Consider the following 27,986-nt stretch of genomic DNA (forward strand, 5'->3'; position numbering starts at 1 on the left):
CTGATCCAGGTTGGGGAGCTCACCTCAAACCCCTCAGGAGACAGGGCCTGTGGTCTGAGGAAGAGCTCTCCCTACACATAAACATCAGAGAGCTCAGAGCAGTCCTCTTAGCTTGCCAAGCGTTCCTTCTCCAGATCATGGGCAAAGTAGTACGAATGCTAACGGACAACATGGCAGCCATGTTCTACATCAGCAAGCAGGGAAGAGCGCGCTCCTCCACCGTGTGCCAGGAGGCTATCCATCTGTGGAACTTCTGCGTGAAGCACGCCATCCACCTCGAGGATTCCCATCTTCCGGGAGCCTGGAACGCCCTGGCAGATCACCTCACTAGATCTTTCTCCTCTCACCACGAGTTGTCACTTCACCCAGAGGTGACCAGATACGTCTTCCAGAGGTTGGGGGTCTCCCCAGGTAGACCTGTTCACAACCAGGCCAAACAGGAAATGTAAACAATTTGGCTCGCTGTGCAGACACAGTCCGGGCACCTTCTCAGACGTCTTCCTGCTTCCACGGACAGAGTTCCTATTTTATGCATTTCCTCCAGTTCCTCTGGTGCACCAGGTCCTTCTGAAAGTCAAGTGGGACAAGGCAAGGGTTATTCTTATAGCCTTCGCGTGGCTGCGCCAACGCTGGCTTGACACACTACTCGACTTGTCAGTGGCGCCCTGGCTGCTGCTCCCACCCCTCCCGGACCTGCTCTGACCAGATCACAGCTGCTTACTCCATCAAGTGGAAGCTCCATGGTTGAACCCGGAGGAACAGGCCTGTTCGGAGCAAGTTCACCAGGTTTTGCTAGGTAGTAGGAAGCCGTCTACTAGAACTATTTACCTGGCCAAGTCTAAGCATTTCTCAGTATGGTCTTCCCAACAAGGTCTTTGGCTGACTCGGTCTTCCCTCCAGTCTGTGCTGGAATACCTGCTCCATCAGAAACAACAAGGCCTGGCCCTTGCTTTCATCAAGGTACACTTAGCAACGATCTTGGCCTTCCACACTCCGGTGAGCGGTAGGTGGGTCTTCTCACATGAGATGTCCATTTGCTTCCTTAAAGGGTTAAAAATACTTTACCCTCAAAGTTGCAAACCAATTCCACCATGGGACCTAAACCTGATCCTGTCAAGACTCTCAGGCCTTCCCTTTGAACTGCTAGCATCAAGTCCTCTGCTGTACCTCTCCTGGAAGGTTGCCTCCCTGGTGGCAATTACCTTGGCCAGAGGAGTCTCGGCAATCAGGACCCTTACGTCAAAACCACCGAACATGGTGTTCTTCAAGGACAAGGTTCAACTACGCTCCCACCCAGCATTTCTTCTAAAGGTGGTCTCGTAGTTCCACAATAACCAGGCTATTTTCTGCCAGTTTTCTTCCCGAAACTGCACAGGAATTCAGAGGAGCGGTGTCTTTACTCATTGGACATTAGATGTGCCCCAGCCTTCTACATTGAGAAGACCAAGCCATTCCGTAAATCCATGCAACTCTTTGTGGCAATAGCAGATAGGATGAAAGGCCTACCAGTTTCAGCCCAGAGAATCTCATTTTGGATAACCTCCTGTATTCATGCAGTTAGTTTAGTGGTTCTAGTTAGTGTTAGTTGTCAGTACAGAATTAGATGATCATGAGAGGTTTGAATTTTTTGCTCTCCCTTTCTCCTCCATTTTTTCTAGGGAACTTGTTTGGCCGGGGTGGGCAGGCCTGGTTCACCAGGTTTCAAATGATGCCTCTTGTTGGGAGACTATCCAGATCAGCAACAGCCACTCTAAGTGTATCCCGTGTTTGGGGGAGTCCCATATCTCCCAGACATGTCACTCGTGCCTGGCTCTGAAATCTAGAGTTTGGAAGCAGGTCGCAGGGAGAGTTCCAGCTTCAGAAGCTTCAATTGGGTCTTCCAAGCCAGGTCAGTAGACATACACCAGCACATCTGTCTCCAGACTGATCCAGTGCCCCTCCGACCTCAGCTAAGGTCTTCCCTAAGAGGGGGAAGACTTCAGAGGACTCAGTGAGGGTCCAAAGAGGAGGAGTTTGGTCTCCCACCGCAAGAAGCCAGCTCCCAAAAGGCCCCAATCTCCTGCTAAGTCTATGGTGTTAGAGACCTCGAACTCTCAACTGCGCCCCTAATCCCTGCACCTCCTTCACTCCTGACTCCTGCATCCCCCTCCTGCACCCACATGGGGAAACTGACCTGGATGCCCAAAGCAGCTGGCATTGCTGCTCGCTCCTCCCCGGACTGCTGCTCCTCTGCCCCGCAGACCCGTAGGAAGCTGTGAGGGGGGAGCGAGGAGCAACATCAGGGCTCCCTGCATCCAGGTCACTTTCCCTGCCTGGGCTGCGTAAGGAGAGGGCAGGAGAGCAGCAGCTCGTGATGCCTCACAGCACAGCTCAGGTGGGGAACGTGACCTGGATGCAGGGAGCCCTGGTGTGTGTGCTGGGGGGACTGTGTGTGTGAGAGCGTGTGGGTAAAAACAGCTAACAAAAGCCAAAGCATGCTCCCACTAAAAGGGAACCAACCATCACACTCTCATCCTTCACATTTCTCATATGAACTATCAGGCCTTGAATTAAATTTTTGTATGAAATTGGGGCGAATTTAAAAACTGTTTAAAATGTTTTAAAAATTAAAAAATATGAAAAACTTTAATACATTTTATTTAGTGTCATTATTCATACTAGTCTCGCTAGTCCTTCCCCCCCCCCCGCCCACCTCCCAGGCAGAGGGGCAAAGAGACTAGGATCAGGACCAGCTGTGCCCCCAAAAGACCAGGCCAACCCTCCAAATTGGACCAGACCCACATCCCTCCCCAGACCAAACAGGACCTGACCTGCATCCCTCCCCAGTCTGAACCCCCCGAACTGGACCAGACCCACATCCCTCCCCAGAGCGAACTGGACCAGACCCACATCCCTCCCTAGACCAGGGGCGCTCATGGGGGGATGGGGCAGGGGGCACTGGGTCTCCCCCAGGGGCGCTGGTGGGGGGATGGGGTGAAGGGACTCCAGTTGCTCTGCAGGGCCCAGGCCGAGAGGGCTTACCTGGAGCAAGGAGCGCCCACTGGTTTGGGTGTCCGTCCACTGGGGGCCGGTGCCACCTCCTGCCCAGCATAGTCCGGGACCCCCACGCTTCCTGGCCTCTGCTTTTGAATAAAGGTAGGGCTGGGTCGGGCGGGGGGGAGCTGTATGCTCAACACCCTCCCACCAGCGCTGCCCCAGGGCTGGCAGGGGCCCAAGAGCCCAGGGAGGAGGCAGGGGGGCCGCACCACGGGGGAGCCAGAAACCCCAGGGCCCGCCGCCTAGCCTCCCCCTCTCCTCCTTCCCACTCGCTCCACCAAGTGGTACAAGCCTCTGGGGGGAGGAGGTGGGGTGGGGCCAAAGCAGAGCCACAGCAGCTGAGGGCTTCTCTCTACCCCTGTCTGGCCAAGAGGAGCAAGTGAGCAGGGGGGAGCTGGGCCGGGTGGAGAGGAACCAGGGCTGTGGCTGCTTGGCCGCAGCGCGCAAGTGGAGCACCGGGCCAGTGCATGGCGCCCTCTTTGGCAGGCTGCCCTGTGCATCATTGCAGGAACCCATGCTCTGACAAAGATCCTCGCCCACATCAGGAATGGTGGCATCAGTCCTGGGTACCCCCCCCCTCTCCTGTATGCCCCCCCAATATGGCCATGCTGGGCTCCTTGGGCAGCGAATTGGCAGCAATTTGCCAGACCTCTCGCTCCACTGCACCAGGAAATTAGGGTCAAACATTCTCCTCCACCAAATCCCCAACATGAGGAGGCCTTTGAAGAACAGAAGGCTAGGGAGGAAAAGAGAGGCTACCTCTCAAACCCCCGTTTTCTCTTTATCTCCAGAGAAGGTCCTGCCTCCCCCACCATGATTTCTGCCAATTCCAGGCCCTTGTGGAGAGGGTGGCAGACACCCCCCAGAGATACGTTGTGAGGCGGTTAAGACTCAAACACAAGCTCCTCAGCATTCTGCAGTGGGCAGCACTCACCTGGATTGCACTACCCATTAATGAAATGCTCCTGGATCCAGCAAAGACTGTGTGGCAAATTCTGCCACCATCCCGCCACGTTGCAAATGGGCAGATAAGAAATATGTTCCCCCCAGGGACTCAGAATTTGTCCCCCCGCTTCCCCACCACTACTATCTCCTTCCCTGGTGGTGGATGCTGTAAACCAGTGGGATAAACAGCATTACTCCCGGTCTACCCCTTAATATAAGGACCAGAAGTCAGACCTTTATGACCAAAAGGCCTACTCATCCACGACCTTCCGATTTCGGATGGGAAAATGTAAGGCAGTCACAGCCAAGTCCGACATTACAAGTTTGCAACCTTTACTGAACATCTTCCACAGGTAGAGTGACCAGATGTCCCGATTTTATAGGGACAGTCCCAATTTTGGGGTCTTTTTCTTATATAGGCTCCTATTACCCCACAGCCCTGTTCCGATTTTTCACACTTGCTGTCTGGTCACTCTATCCACAGGGGGAGGGATAGCTCAGTGGTTTGAGCATTGGCCTGCTAAACCCAGGGTTGTGAGTTCAGTCCTTGAGGGGGCCATTTAGGGAACTGGGATAATAATCTGTCTGGGGATTGGTCCTGCTTTGAGCAGGGGGTTGGACTAGATGACCTCCTGAGGTCCCTTCCAACTCTGATATTCTATGAATGCTTCCAGGCCATCATAAAGGAAGTTAATTATTAGACAGAACAGAGGTTCCAAACCACACCCTGCCCAAACAGCTCTGTCTGAAACAAAAGAATGTGTGCTCTGCTTCATTTGCATTTAAGCAGTAAACAGAGTCCTCAAGCACAAAGGAAGTTCCAACAGGTGGGGAAACCAGGAGGAGACATCCTCCCCTGGAGACTTTTTGACTCCTGAATCACAGGTGGAAATGTTGTCTAAGAGGGGCCTGACACTATAAAAATGTAGGAGACACCCAAGGCACCCCTCCTCCTTCTATCTATGACCTCACCCAAAGTTCTTACCTACAGCACTGATAGATTTCCATCCAGTCTATTCTTCAGCCAGTATTTTTCCCTAAACCACATAAATCTCAGCTAATGTGAAGGGAATTCTCCCGCTATGTGATGGGCATTGACCTTTTGGCTGGATAGGACTAAGCAATTTTGGAAATCACCTAGATTCTGTCTCCATCGCAGAAGGATCAAAGGGGTCCATGATCTCTTCACAGAGATGGTTGAGATGGATTTCTGAGTATCTTACTGCTTGCTATGATGGAGCTGGTGCCTTTCCTCTCCAAATGATTACAGCACACTCTACCTGGTCACAGGCAGTTTCCACAGCGTTACTCAAAAACATTCTAGTGCCTGAGAACTGCTACATGGGCTTTAGTGTACACATCTTCTAAACACTATGCCTTGGTCCACACCCTCAGATCTCTCGTGGTGTTTGGTTTTGCTGTTCTGTCTTCAGTCTTAAACTTGATTCCGAAGCCCCCTTCTCCCTGTGAGGATACTGCTCGGGAGTCACCTGAAGTGGAGCACCCATGGGGACGCTACTCAAAGAAAAGGTTACTCACCTTGTGCACTAACTGGCTCTTTGAGGCGTGTGTCCGTATGGCTGCTCCACTGCCTGCCCTCCTTCCCCTCTGCTTTGGACTGTTTTTGTTGGATGTTTGGATAGAGAAGTTGCTGATGGCAGTTGGCCTACACAGCCCTCGGAGCGCGGTTGTATAGAGCGTATGAGCGGACTGAACAGATTCTAATGGAAAATTTCCAGACAAGGCCTCAAGAGGCGCATACAAACCTGAAGTGGAGCACCTATAGGGGGCCTGTGATGGGGTGTTCATAGCACATCAGCCTAGAAGGGGTTAATGAGACCAATTATCTGGATAGGCCTCAGCTGAGGGGAATTAGCTGGCCTAAGTAATCCCTGAATAATGCTCCACCCCAGATGGGAAGGAGCAGGCGGGGTAAGCTAAAGCCAGGAAGCTGGCCGTGGAATGGGGCTGCAGTGAGGAGTCTGTAGTCCCTCTGGACAGTCGAGAGGGAAAGAAGGAAATTAGGTGGCAGGGTGCAGGAAAAGGTGGCAAGGTTTAAGGGGGTGCAGACCTTGGCTGCTGATCAGAGCGTCCCTAAGCTGGAACCCAGAGTAGACAGCAGGCCCAGGTTCCCCTACCAGCCACTGGGGAAGAGGCCTGGTCCAGGCAGGTGAAGGGGTGATGGCCATCTTGGAGGAAGAGACTTTGATACCTCAGAAAGGGAAACACACACGACCTGCCCGGAGGGCCAAGCCACGACGACAGAGCACCCTGGCAGAAGAGGGTGAGAGAGAGAGGAGGCAGCAGGTGTGTGGTGACCAGCAGAAGGGGGTGTCAGACCTGGAAAAAGCTAATCCCCAGTGCGGACAGGAGGAGGCGCCCTAGCGGTGAGAGCATCCTGTGGGGCAGGGAGACATCTCGAAGAACCACAGCCCCTGTCCAAGGTGTAACCTCGTCTTCCTTTTCCCTGACACCCACAGACGCTTCAGGAGCTCGTGGGCGGCTGGGTTCTTGTTGGGCCAGGTACTTTAGAACCAGTCTGGCCAGCTCTCAGGGTGCAGTCCTGGAGCTGGTGCCATTCAGGATGGGAGAATGCTTGGAATGCATTACTCAGTTTCAGAGCTGCCCTGCATGTGAATACCAAGGAAGGTAGAGGAGAGTTTCAATCTAAGGGATGAAATTGAGCTGCCAAGGGGTCAGAAGGGAAGGGTGGGTGTGGTGGTGGTTGCATTGCAGAGCTACGCAACTGTGCCAAGCTGGAGGGGCCCGTTGGCTCTGGACAAGTGTGTATGGAGAGAACACCATCGCCATGCTGAAGAGCAAACACCGGGCTGGTGAGAAGAGGCAAAGGCAGGTCCCTCCCTGGGTTGGTGCTGGGAGGCTGCAGGGAGGGGCAGGTTATCCTGTTCAACCCCACGCCCGCCCCCTCACTGATCCCTGGCAAGCAACAGCTCTGGGCCTGGCAGACACACATGCTGGCTGGGCCTTGGGTTTCTGGCCTTTGGAGCTGAGCTGCTCCATGGCCCCTTAGGTTGTGGCCAGGCTTGAATGGGCCACTGTGCTTCACCACTTGGTAATGAAGCTGCTGGTGAATTCCAGCCTTGGAGTGTGGCTTGGTGCAGGGCTCCAGCATTGCCCGCGGGTGGCACTGGGCTCTGGCTCATGATGAGCCACAAACTCCATGTCCGGTCTGCACCTGAATTCCCAGCTGCCTTATCAACATGAGACCAAGTCCCAATGCGGCTGGCTCCATGGCGAGGTGGCTGTGCTGAGTCCCATGCAACCCCAGCCTGCAACGTGTTTGCCCCCATTCCAGCTGTTGATGGCAGCCATCCCAGCAGCTGCCCCAGGGCTGATCCCCCAGAGGGCAGAAGGCTCCATGCTGTGCAGGGCAAACTACAATGGGGCAAATGGTGGGTGAGCCTGTCTCAGGCCCATAGCCCTCAATTTCTTTGCCCTGCCCTCCCCACCCCTCCACGCCCGGAAGAAGATGTGTTCCAGTCCCCTCATCTCTGTTTCTTAATCGGAGTTTCCTCAGGTGAGTGCTTGTAGGCCTAAGGGGCCAGCGGGCCGTATTATTGACTGCGTTTCAGCTAAGTGAAGTTTGGCAACTGCATTGTGTTGCTGCTACAATAAAAGATGGGTAACCCTGGTAAGAAAGTGTCTGCAGCGAGGGGCCTCTGCAGGGAGCCCTACAAAGTGGGGACGCAGGGGTCGATGCTGGAGTTTCCATGCCAGACCCTGCCTACCTGTCCAGAGAGGAAAGAGTCCTTTCGAACTGAGGGAGAGGAGAAAGCTGCTTTTAGAGCACAAGAGAGTGTGGATGGGCTGCCCAGAGCTGGAAGGTTCCTCCAGAGCCCAGAAGCAACCTTAGAAGGACTGTCCAGGGACTGCAACGCTACTGCAGGGTCCAGGGGAACTCCTAGGGCTTGTCTACCTTCGAAACGGTACAGCAGCGGCAGCACCGCAGCTGCGCCATGGTAGCTCGTCCGTGTGGACACTCATCACAGCGACGGGGGGGGGGGGGGTCTCCCTTTGGCGCCATTAATCCACCTCCCCGAGAGGTGGTAGCTAGGTCGGCAGAAGAATTCATCCATTGACCTAGCTCTGGCCATGTCTATGCTACAAAATTATGTTGCCCTAAGTTATGTCGGCACACAGGCACTGCAGTCATTAAATCGCTTGTGTGGGCGCACGCTTGGCTCCTTGGGCCGGCGGGGTGTGTCCTCACCAGGGGCGCTTGTGTTGATGGTATCGTCAGTGTGGGGCACTGTGGGACCGCTCCTGAAAGCCAGTAACAGTGACATAAGCAACGCAACATCTACACCAACACTGCATCGACCTAGCTAGGGCGACCACGACTGTCTGCCGCTCGGGAAGGTGGGGTTACAAAATCGGCGTAGAGAGGCACTTACGTCAGCGGGAGCCAAATTTGAGTGAAGATGCTTCGCAGCTACGCACAAGGTTAGGTCGATGTAAGCTGTCCTTTCGTCACCCCTAACCTTGTAGTGTAGATCAGGCCTCTGTTTACACCAGTGGTGCTGGAACCGGGGGGGGCGGGGGCAGGGCCCTCCCACTTTTTGAAAGTGGGGGGGCCTGGCCCATCCACTTTTCACTAGGGCGGACAGACCCTGCCCCCTTCCCCTCTTCCCCCCGAGACCCCACCCTCCCGCCAAGCCAGCCGGGGAGCCTGGGCAGCTGTGGGGAGCCGCAGCGAACCCTCCACCTGCCTGCAGTGCAGAGAGGCTTGAGAGCAGCCCCCGGCCGTGTCCCCGCTCCCCCCGGTAGGTGGAGGGTGCATGACTCCGCAACAGCTTCCCACAGCTGCCCGCACGGCTCTCCTCAACCCAGCTCTGGCTGGGGGTGGGACCCTCAGAACCGCAGCCCAGCCACGGCAAGAGCCAGGTGGGCAGCTGTGGTGAGCCTGGGTCCCTCCACCTGCCCTGGGCAGGGGGTCTGGAGGGCGGGCAGTAGGCTGTTTTTGCCACCCCACCCCACCCTGTGTGTGTGTGGGGGGGGTTCCCCAGCCCCGCTCCAGCTTCCAGCTTGGCTGGGAGTGGGGTCTGAGGGGCAGGGGTGGGGACCCCTGGCCCCCTCACTTTTGGGAGGACTCCGGCGCCCTTGGTCTACACGGGGGGGTAGGTCTACCTAACTACGGCACACAGGGGTGTGGATTTTTCATATCCCTGAGCAACGTAGCTGGGTCAATTTAACTTTGGATTGTAGAGCTGGCTCTACGTTGACAGGCAACAGGGTTGTGAGCCCCATCTCTGTTAAAGCTGATAAGGCCTTTTGTTTTCCTTGGCCGATGTATGCACAATACTGGTGGAAGGGGAGCTGATGTGGTTTTTATCACATCTGGATTTTGCAATTGGAAAAATGCCCTTTCTCTGGGCAAAGGCTTAATCCGATATGAATGCAATGGCTGCTTGGACTGCAGCAAGGAAAAGCGAATCTGTTGCTATTTCTACATTTCTGTGACTATCAGGATCCAGACACCCCAAGGGGAGAACAGGGGAATCTAAAACCCCAAAGAATGTGCAATTTAATCTACTGGCTGCATGCGTTGTGTGTAAATCTGTCAGGTCAAGTCTCTTATGAAGGCTTGTAATGTTCTGACCCGAAGGTCATTATGAGATGTGTACAGACTGCATTTGTGTATGGAACCCTTCTGCCCATTCAGTATCTAGGGGTTCCGTTTCAATAACACCAGTATTGGTCCTGCCATGAGGGCAGGGGAGTGGACTCGATGACCTCTCGAGGTCCCTTCCAGTCCTAGAATCTATGAATCTATAACACAATGCAAAACTGGCTCGAGCCCCCACCCAGTGACCTGGGACAATTACATACCACCCCCCGGGCGCCTCTAAGAGGCAAAACTTCCCCTCTCACAAGCGCGGAGTCTGAGTGTAGCAGAAAATGTTTAATAACATGAGGTAAACGACATCAGCATTAAATTGGGAAAACACCACAAACAGGATTAATAACACAAACCATCAGCAAAAGACCCACCCCCAAAGTCCCACACCCCAAAAGTCTCTGTCCCTGGTCAGTGCAGCCCCAGAGTTGAAAAGTTTATCTGCAGAGTCTTACCTGACCCCATCCCCAGCCTGGGGAGAAATGGGGGGGGAGAAAGGGGCACGTGGGGTATTAAGGGGCACCTTACATGGTCCGAGGCCGACTGCCCCGCCTCTCCATGGGGTTCTGCTGCAGCCTTCACCACCAGCTGCTCCGCTCCTCCAGCCGTCCTGTGAGCCGCTCCAGCCATCCCACAAACTGCTCCGCTCGCCATCCCGTGGGCCACACCAACCGTCCCACAAACTGCTCTGCTCTGCCAGCCGCTTAGCAATAAATCTTCAGGCTCCCCTACTAGTTAACACAGCACTCAGCTCTTAGTGATTTCAGCTTGTAGTAAGGGAGCCCCAGTGCTGGTGCACCATTGGCCCAAAGCGAATTCAGCTCAGCAGCCTGTAACTAGACTCTTAATGGAATCAAAATTAGCTCTGCTATTCAATAACGCAATGCAAGAGAGAGGAGACAGTGCAATTGGTGTTTCAGGCTCTCAAAAGGGGCCCATACCATCAAGTACAAACACCTGTCCCCAGCCTCTCTCCATTCACTGGGAGTTGGAACCCATGCTCCTTGTCTAGCAAGTGCTATTTAGTTAATGGTGAATCTCTCTGTCATACAACAGTTCCACTGGCGTTGATTCACATAATCAGGGTAACATCAATTTATTCTTCCTGCCCCAATAACAGAGAAACTGGGGATCCTACATCAGCCAGAGTAACCACTTTCGGTTGCTGTGGGCTCATGCTAGGCGGGTGGGTGTGTGCCTATTCAAACAAGATCAGCCCCTGAAGTTCTTTTCCACACTTGCCATAATTCACCACCAGATGTCAGGGTAGAGCTCATCCTGACTCTGCTTACATGTATATGTAACACTCATAATTTGTGCTGCAACATTCAGCTCCACCTCACTACAGGCAGGGAGGGGCCGCCTTCCCCTCCAGAGACTAGCTCCTAGTAACTAGCATTGTAAGACCCAGGAAAAGACAATGGTGGGCTATTAAAGTTAATGGGAAAACACTGCAACAGCTTGAAATTGGAAAAGAAAGCCCCAGTCTTGGAAAACTAAGAAAGGAGGGATTTTTTCCCACCCTGAATAACCATGAATGACTGTGCCAAGAGAAGGAGAAAAAAACCTTTTCCAAACAGGCTCTTCGGCCCCTAGAAACTTGAGGAAACTCCAAGATTTGATGTGGCAGATCCAGCATACAAAACATTGACAAATTTTATGATTTCAGTTTACTCACTTGCTCAATAACATTACTGAATTATGAATGTGATGCTTATTTTAATCAACTTTTTTTCAGGTGCTACAATTGCTGCTTTTGTCTCATCCTCACGAATGGTAAGAAACAGTATTTTAAAACCTTAGCAAAAATTATCCAGTTTGCTGTGATAAACGAGTTGCTTCTGAGAGGATATCACGAGATCATAAACTTCAGAGACTAAGGCCAGATCTACACTACAGACCTATATCGGTTTAACGACGTCACTTACTTACACTAACCTGAGTGACTTAGTTATACTGACCTAGCCGCCGTGTAGACAGCGCGATGTCAACGGGAGAGCGGCTACTGTCAACATAGCTACTGTCTCTGGGGAGGTGGATTAACTATGCTGTCAGCGTAGGAACAGCTTCACTTGAGCGCTGCAGCTGTGCTGATGCAGCATTTTAAGTGTAGACCTACTCTAAACAGTTCATCGGGAATTTTCTTCCATCTGCATAGATTTACTGCAGGACAAGAACCAAAATTCAAGGATGCGCTGAAAACCGCTCTGAAAAATGCAAAGTACATTTCTGTTGAGATTCAGAATGAAATAATTGATATGAGGATAGTTTTGAAAGATATTGTTGAAAATGGTGGTGTCCAGTTCTTCTGCCTGCCATGTGACATGACAAGGGATGCTGTGAATATAGAAAATTTCCCACCATTGTATGCTACTCTGTTGATGGCAAAGCCAAGGACTTATTGGACTAGCCCCATTGCATGGCCTCACTGCTGAAGATCTCTCACAATAAATTTTGAAAGACCTCCACTGAGTCTTGACCCTCAAAATACTTTGTTCTTGCTCTGATGGTGCCAAAGTTATGTCCAGGTGCAAAGGAAGGGCACAAATGCTTTTGCAAGAGAAATTAAACAAGCAAATACCTGACACTCACTGCTTGACTCACCAGTTACATCTGGTGGTTACTCGTGTGTGGGAAGAAAGAACTCAGCAGTGCCAAATATGTTCTAAAATTGTAACTCTATACAAATTATTTTCACAGACCCAAGGTGAGTCTTCTGTACATAGGCAGCACCTGCAAAAACTCATGGAAACAAGCTGGACTGGTCACTTGAAAACCTTGGGAATAATTTTCAATAATTGGGAAGAGATTCAGAGTTTTCTGTCAACATTTGTGAGTGGATATGTCCATTGAAGCAAGAGGGCTGTTGGCAGTTACAGAATCATCCAAATTCTTGTTCTTAGCTGAGGTTATGAGAATGATTTTAAAAGATTTTGCTCCTGTGAACGTTTACCTTCTAAAGGACCCAATGTGCCTTGCTAATGTAGGTGAATTGATAACTTGCCTGTGAAGAACTTCAACAAAAGAGACATTTGAAGATTTTTTCTGAGATTTCACCCAAGCACCGTTTTGAAAGATGCATGTGATGAAGCATCAATATTAAGAAGTGCCACCCAAAAAGCCACGGTACTGCTCCCAAAATGTCAAGATTTCATAGTCATTGAGCACTTACCAGGATTCCAAAGCGTTAATGGGCATCAGTGGTCCCAGATTTCTCAGGAATTGATTGATGAAACCACTGGTGATTTTCTGAGGAGAACTCCATGTTATACAAAAGCTTGTCAGCAACCTATTCCACCAGCTCTCCAGACGTCTTGAAATTGGAATCACTGTGTGCTTGCTCGGATTAGATATTGAGAAGGTGAAAGCTGAAATGCCTTTATTTAAACCGCTGATAGATACGAGAAATTGCAAAGCATTTGAAGAAGTTTGAGCTGTTGCCAAGGAATTAAAGGAGGCTTTCCCATGGCATTTTAAAAATGTCTGTAGTAGTCTTGTTGTTTGGAGCATCAACTGTAGCTTTTAACGTTTCCTTTTCTTGTTTGAAAATAATGTTATCACACCAAAGGATGAGCATGACCCATGAAAGAAAGGGAAGCCTATTTGTCCTGTCATATGAAAATGCTTTTACTTCAGAACTGACCCTGGATGTCTTTGTGGAAGAACTCAGACACCATTATCCAAGAAATTGTCAGGTTTCGCTTTATGACCAGTGTTTGTTACATATGTTATTTTCATGACCAGCACTTTCATGTTAAGATCTATAGTTCTGAATCTTTGAATTATTTGAATGCTTGAATATTTCTTATACTGAACAAGTGCATAAATACGTATCTTGTTTTTTGTACGCAGTTTTGTTGTAGATGTGTTGATCCCAGGATATTAGAGAGACAAGGTGGGTGAGGTAATATCACGTATTGGACCAACTTCTGTTGGTGAGAGAGACAAGCTTTCAAGCCACACAGAGCTCTTCTTCAGGTCTGGGAACCCCAACAGAAGGTGGTCCAATAAAAGATATTTCCATCTTCTCTTTTGGTTTTTCTCATCTCATAAAAATAAAATTTAAAAAACCACTTTTTTTTTTAAACCAAGTACAATAACTTCTGCCCCGAGGTGCTGGAACAATTGGTATACAGGGGGTGCTGAGAGCCATTGAACCAAACTGTAAACCCTGTATATGATGGGAACCACTTCAAGTCAGGGGCTTGGCAGCATCCCTAGTTCCAGCACCGATGCGTCTGCCCCTAGGAGTGAGATGGCTCTAGGGAGGTTACAAAGTGGCAGAGGTGCTGGAGGGATGAGCAGAGATCTATTTCATTTGGGCACCGTGGCTGGGATGAAATGGCCCCTAGTGCTGGGATGCTCCTTTTCCTGGGGACAGAGCGCCCAGTATCCGAGTCCCTCCTTGTGCTGGGAGCTAGGAAGTCGCCACTGGTCCTTTCCCTAACCCAAAAAGATGTTCTGGCCAAGCCAGGTGGGCAGGGGCTAGATAGAATCATTGGCTGTGCAAGGGAGTCCTGAAATGGGAGCTGAAGGTTCCACCCAGAGCAGCTGAGCCGGGATCTCCTCACTGTCTCAGGGCCCGTGTGATCTGCCTTAGATCCCCACTGTCCAGCCCCAGACACACAAGCCCTGCTCCCCCATGGACTGCTCTTAGCTTACTCCCCCCCTCTGTCTGCCTGTGACCTGGGCCCTGCAGTGATCACAATCAATACCAGGCCTCCTGGAGCCCAAGCGGGGAGAAAAGCATTAACCCAGCCCCATGGAGTGTACTGGGCTCCCACCGTGTTCCAGGGACTGAGCACTGGCTGCTCCCCCCAACACACACACAAGGGAATGGTCAACGCAAGAGGAAGGCAGCTCATTCGGAACAGATACAAGATCAGTTTTCATTCAGCGTGTGATTTGCCGGCCGTGCAATGGGGTCGAGGCCGAGAATGTCACACCATTCCCTGACAGACTGGACATTTGTATGGATAACGGGAGTATCCGGAGTTAACAGCTCTGCTGACAGTTTGGGAAAGAAAAAAGAAAACCTCCTGCTGCTGAGTTTGACACAAGACCTTCATAGGGGTAGATTATCCCCCAGCTGTTACTGCAGGGCTCAGACACCTGCCGCTGCAGCAGCTGGTGCTGGGCTCTGCTAACGTGGGGATCCTGGGCTAAATGGACCTCAACTCCAATCCAGTCCAGCAGCCCCTGTGTTCTGACAGCCCCCCACCCCCGTTCTCCCTTGCAGTACAGCTAGGTCTGCGCTGTGATGAATGCAGGTGAATCCATGCTGCTGGAAACACAAACCCTCAGGCTCCCTAGGACCTTGCCCATGCTGGCTGGTGTTACCCATCTGCCTGCCTAGCCCTTGAGCTGGAAACACCACAGCTCAGTTACCCAGGAAATGGGATCCCCACCTCCTCTCCCCGAGTCTTGCAAGCTAGCAGTCTGCCTGGCTAGCCCGGGGCACTTCTCACAACCCCAGGACATCCTGTCACAGCAGTTCGGTCTGGCTAACTCTCTCGAAAGAGTCTGTCACTGGGCCGCGCCTGGCATCCTGGCACGCTAAGGGCATGGTGATTTCCTGTCTCTGCACTATGGGGCACTGAGGGTACCCAACAGCTGATCCCAAACCCGGCTTCCTGCCTAGCCGGACCAACGCACAGCCCTTGTCTCCCCCAGGGCTCGGTCTGCCTCACAACCATAGACTGAAGGGAGGGGAGGGTCAGTCCTGTCCAGGGTTGCCAACTTTCTAATTGCACAAAACCGAACACCCTAGCCCTACCCCTTCCCCAAGGCCATGCCCCCCTTCCCCGAGCACCTGACCCCCGCTTGCTACATTGCCTCTCCCCAACCCTCACTCACTTTCACTGGGCTGGGGTGCGGGGAGGGCTCTAACTGGGAGTGGGGGCTCTGGGGTGGGGCTCAGAATGAGGGGTTTGGGGTGCAGGAGGGGGCTCCAGACTGGGGCAGAGGGGTTCAGGGTGTGGGCTGGGGCTCTGGGCTGGGGCAAGGAGTCGGAGAGTGGGGCAGGGGTGGGGGATGAGGGGTTTGGAGTACAGGAGGGAGCTCTGTGTTGGGGGGGGGCTTGGGGTTGGGGCGTGGGCTTACCTCCAGTGGCTCTCAGACAGCGGCACAGTGGGGGCATTAAGGCTGGCTTCCTACCTGTCCTGACTCCGCGCTGTGCCCTGGCCGTGGTCAGCAAGTCTGGGTCCTAGGCGGAGGCACAACAGGCAACTCTGCACTGCTCTCGCCCACAGGCACTGCCCCCGCAGCTCCCGGGGGGGGCAGCACATGGAGTCAGGACAGGTAGGGACTAGCCTGCCTTCGCTCTGCTGTCAGGGTCCGTTCAAAAACCAGCGGCCTGGTCCCCCTCGTCCTGTCCCACAGCGCAGTTGAGACATCAAGAAGGCAGGGAGCTGGCCCAAGTGTGCAGTCAGCTAGCAGCAGAGCTGGGGCCAGAACCAGGCGTCCTGGCTGCCAGCCCCCCACCCCCGGCTGGGAAAGAGCCCAGCAGTCATTGCTCGGGGTCTTATGGCTGCAGCAGGCAGCCCCAGTGGTGCTGGGTGCTGCATAGACTGAGAGATGGGCCCTGCGTGGGGAGCTCCCCCAGCAGCTGGGCAGAGGGGGGCTGACCTCCACCCAGCAGGCCCAAGGCCTGGCCTTCAACCACGTGACTCATTTGGCCGGGAGGCCCAGGCCCAGCATGCGCGGCCTGTGTTTGGCCAAGGGCCATCGCGCCCCCCCGGTGCGCGCTCCCCAACCAGGGGGCGGGTCTGAGTGCGCTGATCCCGCCCACCCCCGTTCTCATTGGCTCCCAGCCGCACAGAACTCCTGCGCCCACCGGCCGCTCCCGGCGGCTGTGAGAGTCGGCTGGCCAATCATTGAGCGGGATGAGGGCGGAGCCTGCGCTTGAGCCGGCAGGGAGCGGGCTGGCTGGGCCGAGAGCTCAGGTAGGTAGGTAGGGCCGGGTTAGAGGGCGGAGCAGCTTCACAAGGGGCTGGGGGTCGGAGCTGTAGCTGGGGGCTCAGGCTATGGGGTGCAGGATCAGAGAGGGCTGGGGGTTGGAGCTGTAACTGGGGGCTCAGGCTATGGGGTGCAGGATCAGAGAGGGCTGGGGGTTGGAGCTGTAGCTGGGGTTATGGGGGCAGGTTCACAAGGGGCTGGGGGTCGGAGCTGTAACTGGGGGCTCAGGCTATGGGGTGCAGGATCAGAGAGGGCTGGGGGTCGGAGCTGTAACTGGGGGCTCAGGCTATGGGGTGCAGGATCAGAGAGGGCTGGGGGTCGGAGCTGTAACTGGGGGCTCAGGCTATGGGGTGCAGGATCAGAGAGGGCTGGGGGTCGGAGCTGTAGCTGGGGTTATGGGGGGCAGGTTCACAAGGGGCTGGGGGTCAGAGCTGTAGCTTTGGGGCTGGGGTTATGGGGGTCAGAATCAGAGAGGACTGCGGGTCGGAGCTGTAGTTCTAGTACTGGGGTTATAGAGGGCAGATTCAGAAGGGGCTGGGGCTATCGGGTGCAGGATCAGAGAAGACTGAGGGTTGGAGCTGTAGCTGGGGGCATTACTGGGACAGCTGACCCTAGGAACTGGGAATACGGGGGGCAGGTTTGGAAGGGTGTGAAGGGTGGAGCTGCAGTTGCTTTGGGAGGCTTGGTCATGGTGGAAACTGGGCCACTGGCAGCCCCTTTCCAGTTTCTGGAGACAGCACCGACCCCTGGAGTTCAAGGCTGCAGCTGGGACCCAGGTGCCCGGGGAGGCTGCCCCCAGCCACAAGCCTGTGTAGCCCATGAAGAAGTGCTCCCTGGTTGGAGTGCCATCTCCCCCAGTTACACCCACGTCCTGTTAGCGTCACCCCAGCCTTGTCTGGGCTACGCCTAATCCAGGCCTTGGCTCAGGCAGACTCTGGAGGCAGCAAGCTGGACCTAGAGTGCACTGTGACCCCAGGAGCCTCGTGGCCGGATCGGACAGGCTGTCCCCCAGCCCTGCCCTCTAGGGCATCTTGCAGAGAAGGGACCAGGTGATGGGGTTGCCTGCCGTAGCAGGGCCTGGACTTGATGCCCCAAGAGGTCCCTTCTGCCTCTAGGTCCTGTGACCCCCAACTGGATTCCAGGGGCTACATCGTGGCTGCCCCAGCCGAGTCCCACTGGTGGGAGAGCCTCTGCCTCAGGCCTGAGCCCTGATCTGAGCTGGGGGGATCATGCTCTGTAGGGCCAGCCACAGAGTGGGCTTTCAGCTGAACGGGCCTGTTCCCGGCTGTCGGTGAGCTCATGGGTTCAGCTCTTGGTTCAACCCCTGGTCATGGCTGGACAGACATGGCCCTGGGATGTGACACTATGTGTGTTCTCTTCCTCCTGGACCTGGATATGATGGGCACAGGGGGCAGATTTGAGGGAGATCACACACACCCCAATGGAGGAGGAGCTGGGGGCCAAGGCAGGCATGGATGGTGCTGTACAGTGAGGCAAGCCCTGCCCAGAGGAGCTAGTGCTGTACACTACGCAGCATCGTGCCAGGACCCCTGTGGCCTGGGTGGGGCAGTGGTGCGGCATTCAATGCAGGTGCCATGAAGTCAGGAGTGGGTGAAGGAGATTAAAGAGTGTGGGCAGGGAATAGAGAGGGTGTGAGGGGCCTGGAGCTGGGTTGTATTTGTGCAGAGTCTGAAAAGCAAGCTGGACGCAGAAGAAGCTGCTCTACAGCTGGGGTTAGATTGAACTGGAGCAGAGCTGAGGTGAGATTGGGGGGGTGGCCGAGGGGAAGGGAGGCTGTGGTAGCTGAGAGGGACCCAGAGGTTTATCGAGTGGGAAGGATGTGGGAGAGAAAAGCCCCAAGACTTGGTTACAAGCTGGACAGAGGGGCTGAGCCCTTTGGGGTGGGGGAGCCAATAGTAAAAGAGTGGGGGCAACCAGAGGCACTAAATGCAACTGGGGAGGAGGTGGCTAGTGAAGCGGGCAGGGGTCAGACATTGGGTGGGTGGGTGAATGTTGGCAGTTGGTAGAGACACCTCCCCCTCTCCTTCTGCCCCCTCCCCATCCTGTGCTGAGGTAGTCCACCTTCGGCAGAGGGGGGAGTGTGGTTCCTGCTGTGTGGCCACCAGGGTGAACACATGTCTGGGGGTCAAAGCTGTGGGCCCCTGGCTTTTAAAAACAATTCCCTTGTTGGCAGATCATTATTGTCCTGTTGCGCCATCTGAGAGGCCAGGGTGCAGGTTCGAGGCTGGGGCTCCTGGGCACTGGATGGACCAGTGTGCAGCAGTGGGTCCAAGTGAGTCACCCCCCCCAAGCCACTGCCTCCTGAGCCAGTGCACTGCCGGAGCGCTTCGCTTTGGAGCCCAGGGAAAGGAACTGGGCTTGTGCCCTTTGCTCCTGCTCATTGGGGGATACAGAAGCGCTGGGAGAGTTGGAGACAGACAGACGCACGCTCTCTCGCTCACTTCTTGCACTAGACATTCAGTTCCAGTTTAGCCTGGTGGGTTCCATGGGCGAGCAGGCAGCTGGCCGGGCTCGCTAACCTAGCCGTCAAAGGCAGAACGAATTCCAGCAGCTGGGACCTGAACTGAGATAGCGTCAGATTGGCAATGAGGCACAGATATTTGCCAGGGAGGAGGATTGGCATTGGGACAACTTCCCCGGGGAAGAGCTGGTTTCGCCATCACCCAGAGGTGGGATGTGTGTGAGAGCCCCATCCCTCAGCCGGCAGTTCTGGGTCCATGCAGGAGTCCCTGGGTGGGGTCTGCAGCTAGGTGAGAAAGGTCCCTTCTGGCTGAGGTAGCGAGATCTTTGTCACTGTTTAAATCTCTCACTGAACTTTCCAAACCTGGGAACCTAAATCTGGGTCCTGGTCCAGGCACTGCCAGGAGTGGCCTGGTGGTTGCTGCCCCTTTGTGGGTCCCCGCAGATGTTTCTCCTACTCCAGGCTGGGAGTGAGGCAGGGCTCAGCTATGCCAGTCCAGGCCGGGTGTGCAGATGTGTGAGACATGCTGTCCAGTGGCACAGAAGGTGCCAGCTCTGCTCTTCTCCATCCCATGTCACAGCAGGGCTCTAGCACCACTCACCCAGCTTCTCCGTCTCTGGCAGAGACCTCCTAGCATGCCTAGCATGCCTTACCGATGCCTCCTATGGGGAGCACTGCTACCTGCAGCTTAAGGTGCTGTGGGGTGTGTGTGGGGGGGGGAGGGATGGGTGGGACAGTGGGGCTGGATCCTCCTGCAGAGTCTTGAGGGGCAGTGGCCTGCAGAGTCCAGGCTGCAGCTCTTACCCCTGTGATGGTTCTTGGGATGCCCAGGAATGAGTCACTTTGGAACCCCCGGCCTCCAGCCAGAGGAAGTCTTTGTGCTTAAGTGGGTGTCAGCTCCCTGCCACCTCCAGTCTGTTAGCCCCCAGGCAGCCCTTCCTTTGCCTTGCAGATTAACAATAGGTGCACCGCAGTCCCAGAGCCCCTGTGAAGCATTCCCCTGTAGTGCCTAGCCCCCGTCCACTGAACACGGAGACTTGGCAGGTCAGCTGTCCAAGGGACAGCGCACACCAGCTGGGATGGTTCAGCATCGTGTCTAACATCACAGGGCTGAGTTCCAGTTCGGGTGAGAACAGGCGTACAGGTCGTAACGAAGAGCGAGAGCTAAGAGCTAGCGAGCGAGGATGATGGAAATGGGAAGGTGACACAAGACAAAAGCGTAACACGATGCTTAGAGACTAAACTTCACTTATTTAACCATGTGTTCAATGCATATACACAACTCCTTCAATATCAGCCATCCCCCCCACCTGCAAGGATTCTGAGGAGCGGGATGACATCGCCTTCCATTGGAAACCTCCCATGATGTCATTGCTGGGTAAACGCCATTAAGTGGTGTGCTTGGTGTAGTGAGTTTGTCAGGCTGTTGGAACCGTGAACCCTTTGCCTGCTGGTACCAGTGGGGCTGGTAGCAAAGTGGGCAAAGCAGCAAGTGGGCAGAGCTTGGCTGCCGTGTGGCAGCGTGGCTGTGCTCTGCTGAGTCGGGAGTTCCATTTCTGGGGCGAGAATTGGATCAATGAGCAGGTGTGTCTACAGCAGAGACAGACGCTCAGTGTCCCATCCCACCTGCTTGTTTGCTTGGTCTGTCCAGGCTGTCCGAGCCTCTGGCTATTGCCCCAGTTGGGGAGCAGGGAGACAATGGAGGGGGGCAACTCTGTGGCAGGAGGGAGGTGCGGGGGGTAGGGCAACTCTGTGGGAGAAGTGGACATACCCTTGGCAGGGTAAGGTAGAGGGGGAGGCGGGTGGGGTGGGAGAGGCAGTGGTGGGGCACCCTGACTGTGGAAGTCCAGCTCTGTCCAGCGTCACTCTGCCCTGACAGTCGGTCTGCCTCGCTGTCTCTGCTTCCAGGCTTTACCAAATGCATCCTGGTGGGGCATGACTGGGGCGGCACCATCGCGTGGAAGTTCGCCATGAATCACCCCAACATGGTGGAGAAGCTCATTATCATGAATGCCACCAACCCGGCCGTGCTTAAAGGTGATGCTCTGACCTGCAGGGGTGCTGGGCTCCCCCCACGAGGGTCAGTGGCAGGTCCAGGGTGGAGGAGGCTGGTTCTTGCAGCACAGGCGGCTGTGGTGCCTGCCAGCAGCACGGAGGTTTCGAGCAGGTGACAGTAGCACTCCTTGGGGTGGGGAGACGAAGGCTCTTGGGGTCTCTACATTGTGGCTGGGGCTCCCAACCCGTCCCGCCCCCCCACAGGGGCTGCAGGCTCTCCGAGCACCAGGCCAGCCCAAGCGAGCTCTGAAATGACATCACTGGCACATGCCGCGTGACTTTCGCTCCTGTCTCTGGTGGGAGCCCTGAGCGTTCCAGGGGGCCCCGGGGTAGGAGGCCCTCCAGCCTCAGCATGTCGGTGTCTGCCTTTCTGCCCACCCGCTGCAGAGTACGGAGGAGGCCACCCCTGCCAGCTGCTGCGCTCCAGCTACATAGTCATGTTCCAGCTGCAGAGGCTGCCTGAACTGCTCTTGTCTTTGGGTGACTTCCAGGTGGGAGCGGGGAGGTGGGAGCAGGGAGTGGGGCTAGTTGGCTGGGGGAGCTGGGGATCCGGGGAGGAGGGGGGTGGGTGAGGTGGGAGCAGGGAGTGGGGCTAGTTGGCTGGGGGAGCTGGGGATCCGGGGAGGAGGGGGGTGGGTGAGGTGGGAGCAGGGAGTGGGGCTAGTTGGCTGGGGGAGCTGGGGATCCGGGGAGGAGGGGGGTGGGGGAGGTGGGAGCAGGGAGTGGGGCTAGTTGGCTGGGGGAGCTGGGGATCCGGGGAGGAGGGGGGTGGGTGAGGTGGGAGTGGGGAGTTGGGGGTGGGGGAGGTGGGAGCAGGGAGTGGGGCTAGTTGGCTGGGGGAGCTGGGGATCCGGGGAGGAGGGGGGTGGGTGAGGTGGGAGTTGGGGGTGGGGGAGGTGGGAGCAGGGAGTGGGGCTAGTTGGCTGGGGGAGCTGGGGATCCGGGGAGGAGGGGGGTGGGTGAGGTGGGAGTGGGGAGTTGGGGGTGGGGGAGGTGGGAGCAGGGAGTGGGGCTAGTTGGCTGGGGGAGCTGGGGATCCGGGGAGGAGGGGGGTGGGTGAGGTGGGAGTGGGGAGTTGGGGGTGGGGGAGGTGGGAGCAGGGAGTGGGGCTAGTTGGCTGGGGGAGCTGGGGATCCGGGGAGGAGGGGGGTGGGAAGGGACCTGGCAGCCGTGGCTCAGCTTAATTAGGATTCCAAATGTGCCCATTTATAGAACTGCCCCTTCGCTCTCCCTGGGTGTAGCCACCTCTGGGGAGGGATGTGGCACCTGGTAACCACCCACTATGCAGCATGTTAGGGCTGAAGGGCAGGGTGGAATGGCCCCAGTGGGAGTTTAACCCTGACTTGGGAAAGCTGCCAGGGGATCGTTAATGACTGCAGACATTTACAGCTCTGGTGTGCAGCTCCTTCAGCACCCCATACAGCCCTGCTGGGGTATTGGGATCGGCACTGACTCCTGAGGTGAGGGCCCAGCACCTTGGGGCCAGCACAGTGCAGGGGGAGAAAACCTGCCTACTGAGTGGTGACTGGCACTGCGTCCGGCACTCCCTTGCCTTTCAGCTTGGGGGGTAAAACAGAGGCCCTAACCCCACTGGCACTTGTTAAAGATCTCGGGTGCTTTTTGCAAGGGTGCTGGTCTGGCTGAATTCTGGGATTATACCCACCTAGGGAATTCAATTCTGTCCATCTCCCCACCCCGCTGCTTTCTTTTGGATGCACCAGTTGAGCTCCCTCTCCTCCTCCTGTCCCAGTGGCTAGGTTCCACCCCAGCAGTGGCTGCATGTCAGTGGTGGGTGGAAATCTAATCTACCATTTTTTGTGTGTGTATTAACCATGGCCCTGTAAGTCAGAGGGACAGTGGCTGCTTTGTAAACGGGAAACACCCATGCTAATTAGGGATCATCCCGTTCCTAATGGCTGCAGTAATAAACTGCTGGTTAATTAGCAGGTGCGGAGGATAGAGATTAATGGGAAGGGGCTGGGAGTAGCTAGAAGGAGGGGCAGGAGTGACACCATGGAATTCATGCTGGATAAAGGTCGCTCCTACAGCAGGGTTGGGAAGGGAGAACTAGTCAGCCCTACATTAAATGGGGGAGAAGCTAGGAACCGGTAATGCAGCTAGAGAGCATGGGATTGGGGGATCCCAGCGAGCGGGGCGGGAATGAGTATCAATTAATTTGGCAGCTGATAATATCCCAACAGACCTGAAGTGAAGGGGGGAACAATGGGCATGACCCTCCCAGGATGGGGCCACAGACTGTGTTGTGGGGGTGGAGGGGGGGCTGGGATAAAAGCTACTGACTGCCTTTGGGGCAGTAATTACTGGAACTGCTGCAGGAGCAGCTAAATAGCAATCCAATGACCTCTGCTTTGGAGGGAGCTGAGCTTTATACTAAAGGACCCTGGCCCTTTGGAGCAAGGTGCTTTGTTCTGGGCTGCCTAGAGCCAGACTTCAGGAGAAAGGTGGGAAAGTCAAACCCATGAAAGAAAATAATTAGCTGGTGGAACTCACTGCTATGGGAAGTCATTGAGGCCTGAACTTAGTGAGGTTCAAACTTAGTGATGATTCTCTGGGTAAGGAAGAGAGCCAGAGTTGTTAGGTTATGACCAAAACCAAAGGCAAAACACCATGTTGGCCAGGAGATCGACAGTCCTGCTTCAGAGCCTGGGAGGAGACCTTGTGGGGACTGGGGGTGAGTTCTTACCCCTTCCTCTCTAGCAGCTGGCACTAGCCCTGTCCGAGATGGGATCCTGGGCTAGATGGGGTGTGTGGCTGATCCAGGTTGGTGATGCCCATGTCCCCTCCTCCCCATCTGTGTCTGTCCTGTCCATGCCTGATCTGGAGGCAGGAGCTCAGCAGTGTGACCACCTCTCTCTACATCCTCCAGGACTCACTGAGGAGATGTATTTTAGGGTCCCTCATTATTCTGGGATTCTCCCCTGGGATTCGGGATGCTCTGTCATGGGGAGGGTCAGGACTCGGCCCTCTCTACACACACTGTTTGGGCCACCACCGGGGAGACAGCCCTTGCTTGATCAAAGCCACGTGGGGGTAGGGTGACCAGACATCCCGATATTGTCCCTACAAATTGTCCCGATATCTGCCGGCAGCGCTTTTTTATTTTGCTCCCCCCATGTGTCCCAATTTTTTCTTTCCCTCACCTGGTCCCCCTAGGTGGGGGTTCTAGAGCAGTGCTTCTCAACGACCAGTGCTAGGACCAGCACCAGTCCCTGAGATCTCCCTGACACGTTTGGAAGACAGCAAGCTTGTTCCTGGTACGAAAAAGGTTGAGCAGCACTGTTCTAGGAGAAGCAGCATGAGCATGCGAGGGGCCCATTCTGGGATAGAGGAGACGGAATAGGTCAGTTTCCTCTGTGGAGGCCGTTGACTCCAGGCTAAGCCTGCAGGCTAGGAAGAATGGGGGGCAATTTTGGGGAGCACCCCACCTGTCCCAGTAGCCGGGCAGGGTCATCTCTGGGAGAGGGAGCCCCCATACGCCAGGCTTTTGACACTAGCTGGAACTCTCTTTCTGCATTTCATGGGGGCTCCCCATCCCTGCCGTGGGGATCAGGCTCACTGGGCTCTGTAGGGAGCTAAGATTTGGGGCAGGACAGTCTGTTGGCCAGGAGCCAGGCCCCCACCCCTTTGGCTTGCCAGGCTCCAGATCCGAGCCATCCCTGCGGAGGGATTAGGCTACCTGGCTCTGGATGGAGCATGATGGGAGCTGCTCACCAAGCCCCAGATCTGAGCTGTCCCTGACCCTGGCAATGTCTGTCCTGAGGCAGCTGTTGAAGGACACTTTGGGAGGCAGGAAGGGAGGAATCCAGAACCCTGAGCGGCGCCTGACGACACAGGAGCTGGAGGCCTACATGTTCAGCTTCTCCAAGCCCAGAGCGCTGACGCCACCCCTCGATTACTACAGGAACATGCTCAGGTAGGGCCCCTGCCCCTGCATGGAGCTCACCCCAGTGCAGCACACTGAACCCAGTGAGTTGCCCCTCTGATGCTGGGGAGATGGGACGGGTGAGGGCACACGTGCTGGGCTGGGAGGAGCAGGAGGGGGAAGTGGCTGCTGCGGCCCCACTGGCTGCCCGAGCAGCCCTGCAGGGAATGAGTGGAGGGGCTAGTGGGTGGCAGCCCCGAGGCAGGGAAGGGAAGTGCTGGGGCTTGCACAGGACTGTAGGATCCCATTCCACCCCGTGCTTCCCTGACACTGCCCAGAGCCAAGGGCCGGGGGATCTGTCTGCACTGGGAGCTGCTGCCCCTCTCTGCTCCCAGAACCAAATCTGTGGTGTAGGCGCCCCTGGCAGAGTCTGGTGCTGCCAGGCAGGGCTGGCTCCAGGGTTTTGGCCGCCCCAAGCAGCCAAAAAAAAAAGCCGCGATCGCCATCTGCGGCGGCAATTCGGTGGAAGGTCCTTCGCTCCGAGCGGGAGTGAGGGACCGTCCGCCGAATTGCCGCCGAATAGCTGGACCTGCTGCCCCTCTCCGGAGTGGCCGCCCCAAGCACCTGCTTGCCAAGCTGGTGCCTGGAGCCGGCCCTGCTGCCAGGGGTAACTATGGGCATGTTGACACTACAAACTTAGGTTGACCTATGTTAGGTTGACTTACAGCCACTGCAGATTCGTATCCACACTACCCTCCTTACCAGCACGATTCCACCGACTTGAGTGGGGCAGTGCAGGAGGCTGAGAGCCAGGGCTCTCAGCTCTGTGCGTGGCTGCCCCCCACCCTTCCTTGGGCTCTCAACTCCCAGATACCCACTGCTGGGAGCCCTGATGCCCCTCCCCGCCACGGCTCCCCACAGGGAACTCCGCACCCAGAGCCTGGGCGGCTGCCAGGCTCCTGATGGGGAGCCAGGAACTGGGAGTCCGAGGGCAGCCGGGCTCTAGCTGGAGCCTTACACCCACCCCAGGGTGACAGCCTGAACTGTGAGCTGGGCTCTAAGAGGGAGCCGTGAAATTAACAAAAATGACATCCAATAGCTGATGTTGGATGACACGGACGCTGTGTCACCCTATCTACACTGACATAAGCCCTAAGCCTCTTGTGGAGGTGGAGTAGTTATGTCAGAGTAGTAGTGCACTTACATCAGCAGGAGCAAGGCTGTAGTGTTACTCCTGGGGAAATTCTGCGCCACTGCGTGTGCGCAGAATTCATGTTCCCTGCAGATTTCTTTGCTTCCCTGCAGAAAAATGATTTTCTGGCAGGGAAGCAAAGGGAAGCTCCAAGAGCAGTCACGCACCACTCCTTAGCTGCGCAGGTACATCATTTCAGGCATCCGGAGTAGCCAGTGGTGACGTAAATCACCATAGGGCTGGGAACACCCCGGCCAGTGGCTCCTACCCTGAGCTGGGATTAGCTGCTAGTCCCGGCTGGGCTGGAGGCAGGAGGGGACGGGACTTCCTCTTCCCCTGCAAGGAGTGCTGGGGCTGTGTCAGACCCACCCCCAGAAACCTCCCTCAGCTGCAGGAAGCTCAGCATCCTCCCCTGCTTCCGGCCCCCATCGTTCCTAAGCTGTGGGGACGGGGGGCAGTGTACAGGGAGCTGCTCTCCCATCCACTCAACCCCTGTGCATATGGACCTCCCATACCCAGACACCCCTGCCAAGCTTCACCCCGTACACCCAGAACCTCCATGCCCGAACCCCAACACCACTGAACCTCAACCCCTGCATCTGCAGCCCCCTGCACCCAGACCCCCTGCCTCCAATCACCCCCCACTGAGCTCTCTACACTCAAACCCCCATCCTGATGAGTCCCACCCCCTGCACCACCCTGAGCTCCCATATCCAGACCCCCAGGCCACTGACCCCCAACTAGCTGCACCCAGACCCCCGTGCTGGGCCCCAACCCCTTTCACCTGGAAGCCCCTGCAGAGTCCCATTGCACCCCCCCAATGAGCCTCTGTGCATCAGATTCCCTCATACCTAGACCCCACACTGAGCTGCCTGCATCCAGATTGTCCCACACAGAATCCAAAACCCCAACACTGAGCCCCTCCACACTTTGATCCTCCCTGGTTGAGCCTGCCTACCCCAGACCTGGTGTGCCTGGTGCAGAGGGCCAGGGCCCCAGTGTGTTTCTGGAGTAGGCCCAGGCCTTGTGCTGTGTCAGGATTGGGTGCAGCCTCACCACTGAGTCTGTGTTCCTGGGGGTGGGGGTGGGGAGGCTGTAGGGTGATCTCCCATCTTCGTACAGCCATCGGCCTGTGCTCCCCACTGCCATGCTGGAGCCTCTGCATTTATTTATTGACAAATAAAACTTGCAGAATTAATTTTTTGGTGCAGAATGCCCTCAGGAGTAGTAGGGTGGACACTGATATAGCTAGGTCGATGTAAGGCAGCTTACGTCTACCTAACTGTGTAGTGTAGACCAGGCCTTAGTCAGGTGCTGCCAGGCCTGTGAGTGGCAAGACAAACCCCCAGGCTCTCGCTGGGGTAGCAGGTCTAACTATGGAGTTCTGGGAAGGAAGGTGCAGTCAGGCAGCTGCCCCAGAGGCTGTGCCACCCCCCATCAGCACTAAGGTAACCTGAACGCCCTCCCCCGTATTCCGCTTACCCTCCTGTCTTTGCTCACCATCCCTGTGCTGTGAGGGGGCTCTGTGCCCACTGCCCTGGGCAAGTGGTCACCTCTCTCTCCCCCTCCCTGCAGCAGGAGCTCCATGCAGTGCAAGGACGTGCTGGTGCCCACGCTGGTGATCTGGGGGGAGAAGGACGTGTACCTGGAGGCTGGGATGATCCCCCTCCTGGAGCAGTATGTGCGCAAGCGCTGCCGCGTGCGGCGCATCCCAGAGGCCAGCCACTTTGTCAGCGAGGACCAGCCCGACAAGGTCAATCAGCTGATCTGGAGCTTCCTGCGGGAGAGTGACTGAGCG

General features: G+C 55.7%; 1 protein-coding gene across 1 annotated transcript; it reads left to right on the forward strand.

Annotated features, from left to right (window-relative positions):
- The first annotated feature begins 155 nt into the window (after positions 1 to 155).
- EPHX3 (epoxide hydrolase 3) lies at positions 156 to 27,983 on the forward strand. Its single transcript, XM_065419660.1, has 5 exons — positions 156 to 411; positions 20,967 to 21,095; positions 21,501 to 21,604; positions 24,899 to 25,047; positions 27,764 to 27,983. The coding sequence occupies exons 1-5, from the start codon at positions 156 to 158 to the stop codon at positions 27,981 to 27,983; spliced, it is 858 nt and encodes a 285-aa protein (XP_065275732.1).
- Positions 27,984 to 27,986: the final 3 nt, after the last annotated feature.

This window comes from Emys orbicularis, chromosome 19 (genome assembly GCF_028017835.1).
Source record: "Emys orbicularis isolate rEmyOrb1 chromosome 19, rEmyOrb1.hap1, whole genome shotgun sequence".
NCBI classification, from domain to species: Eukaryota; Metazoa; Chordata; order Testudines; family Emydidae; genus Emys; species Emys orbicularis.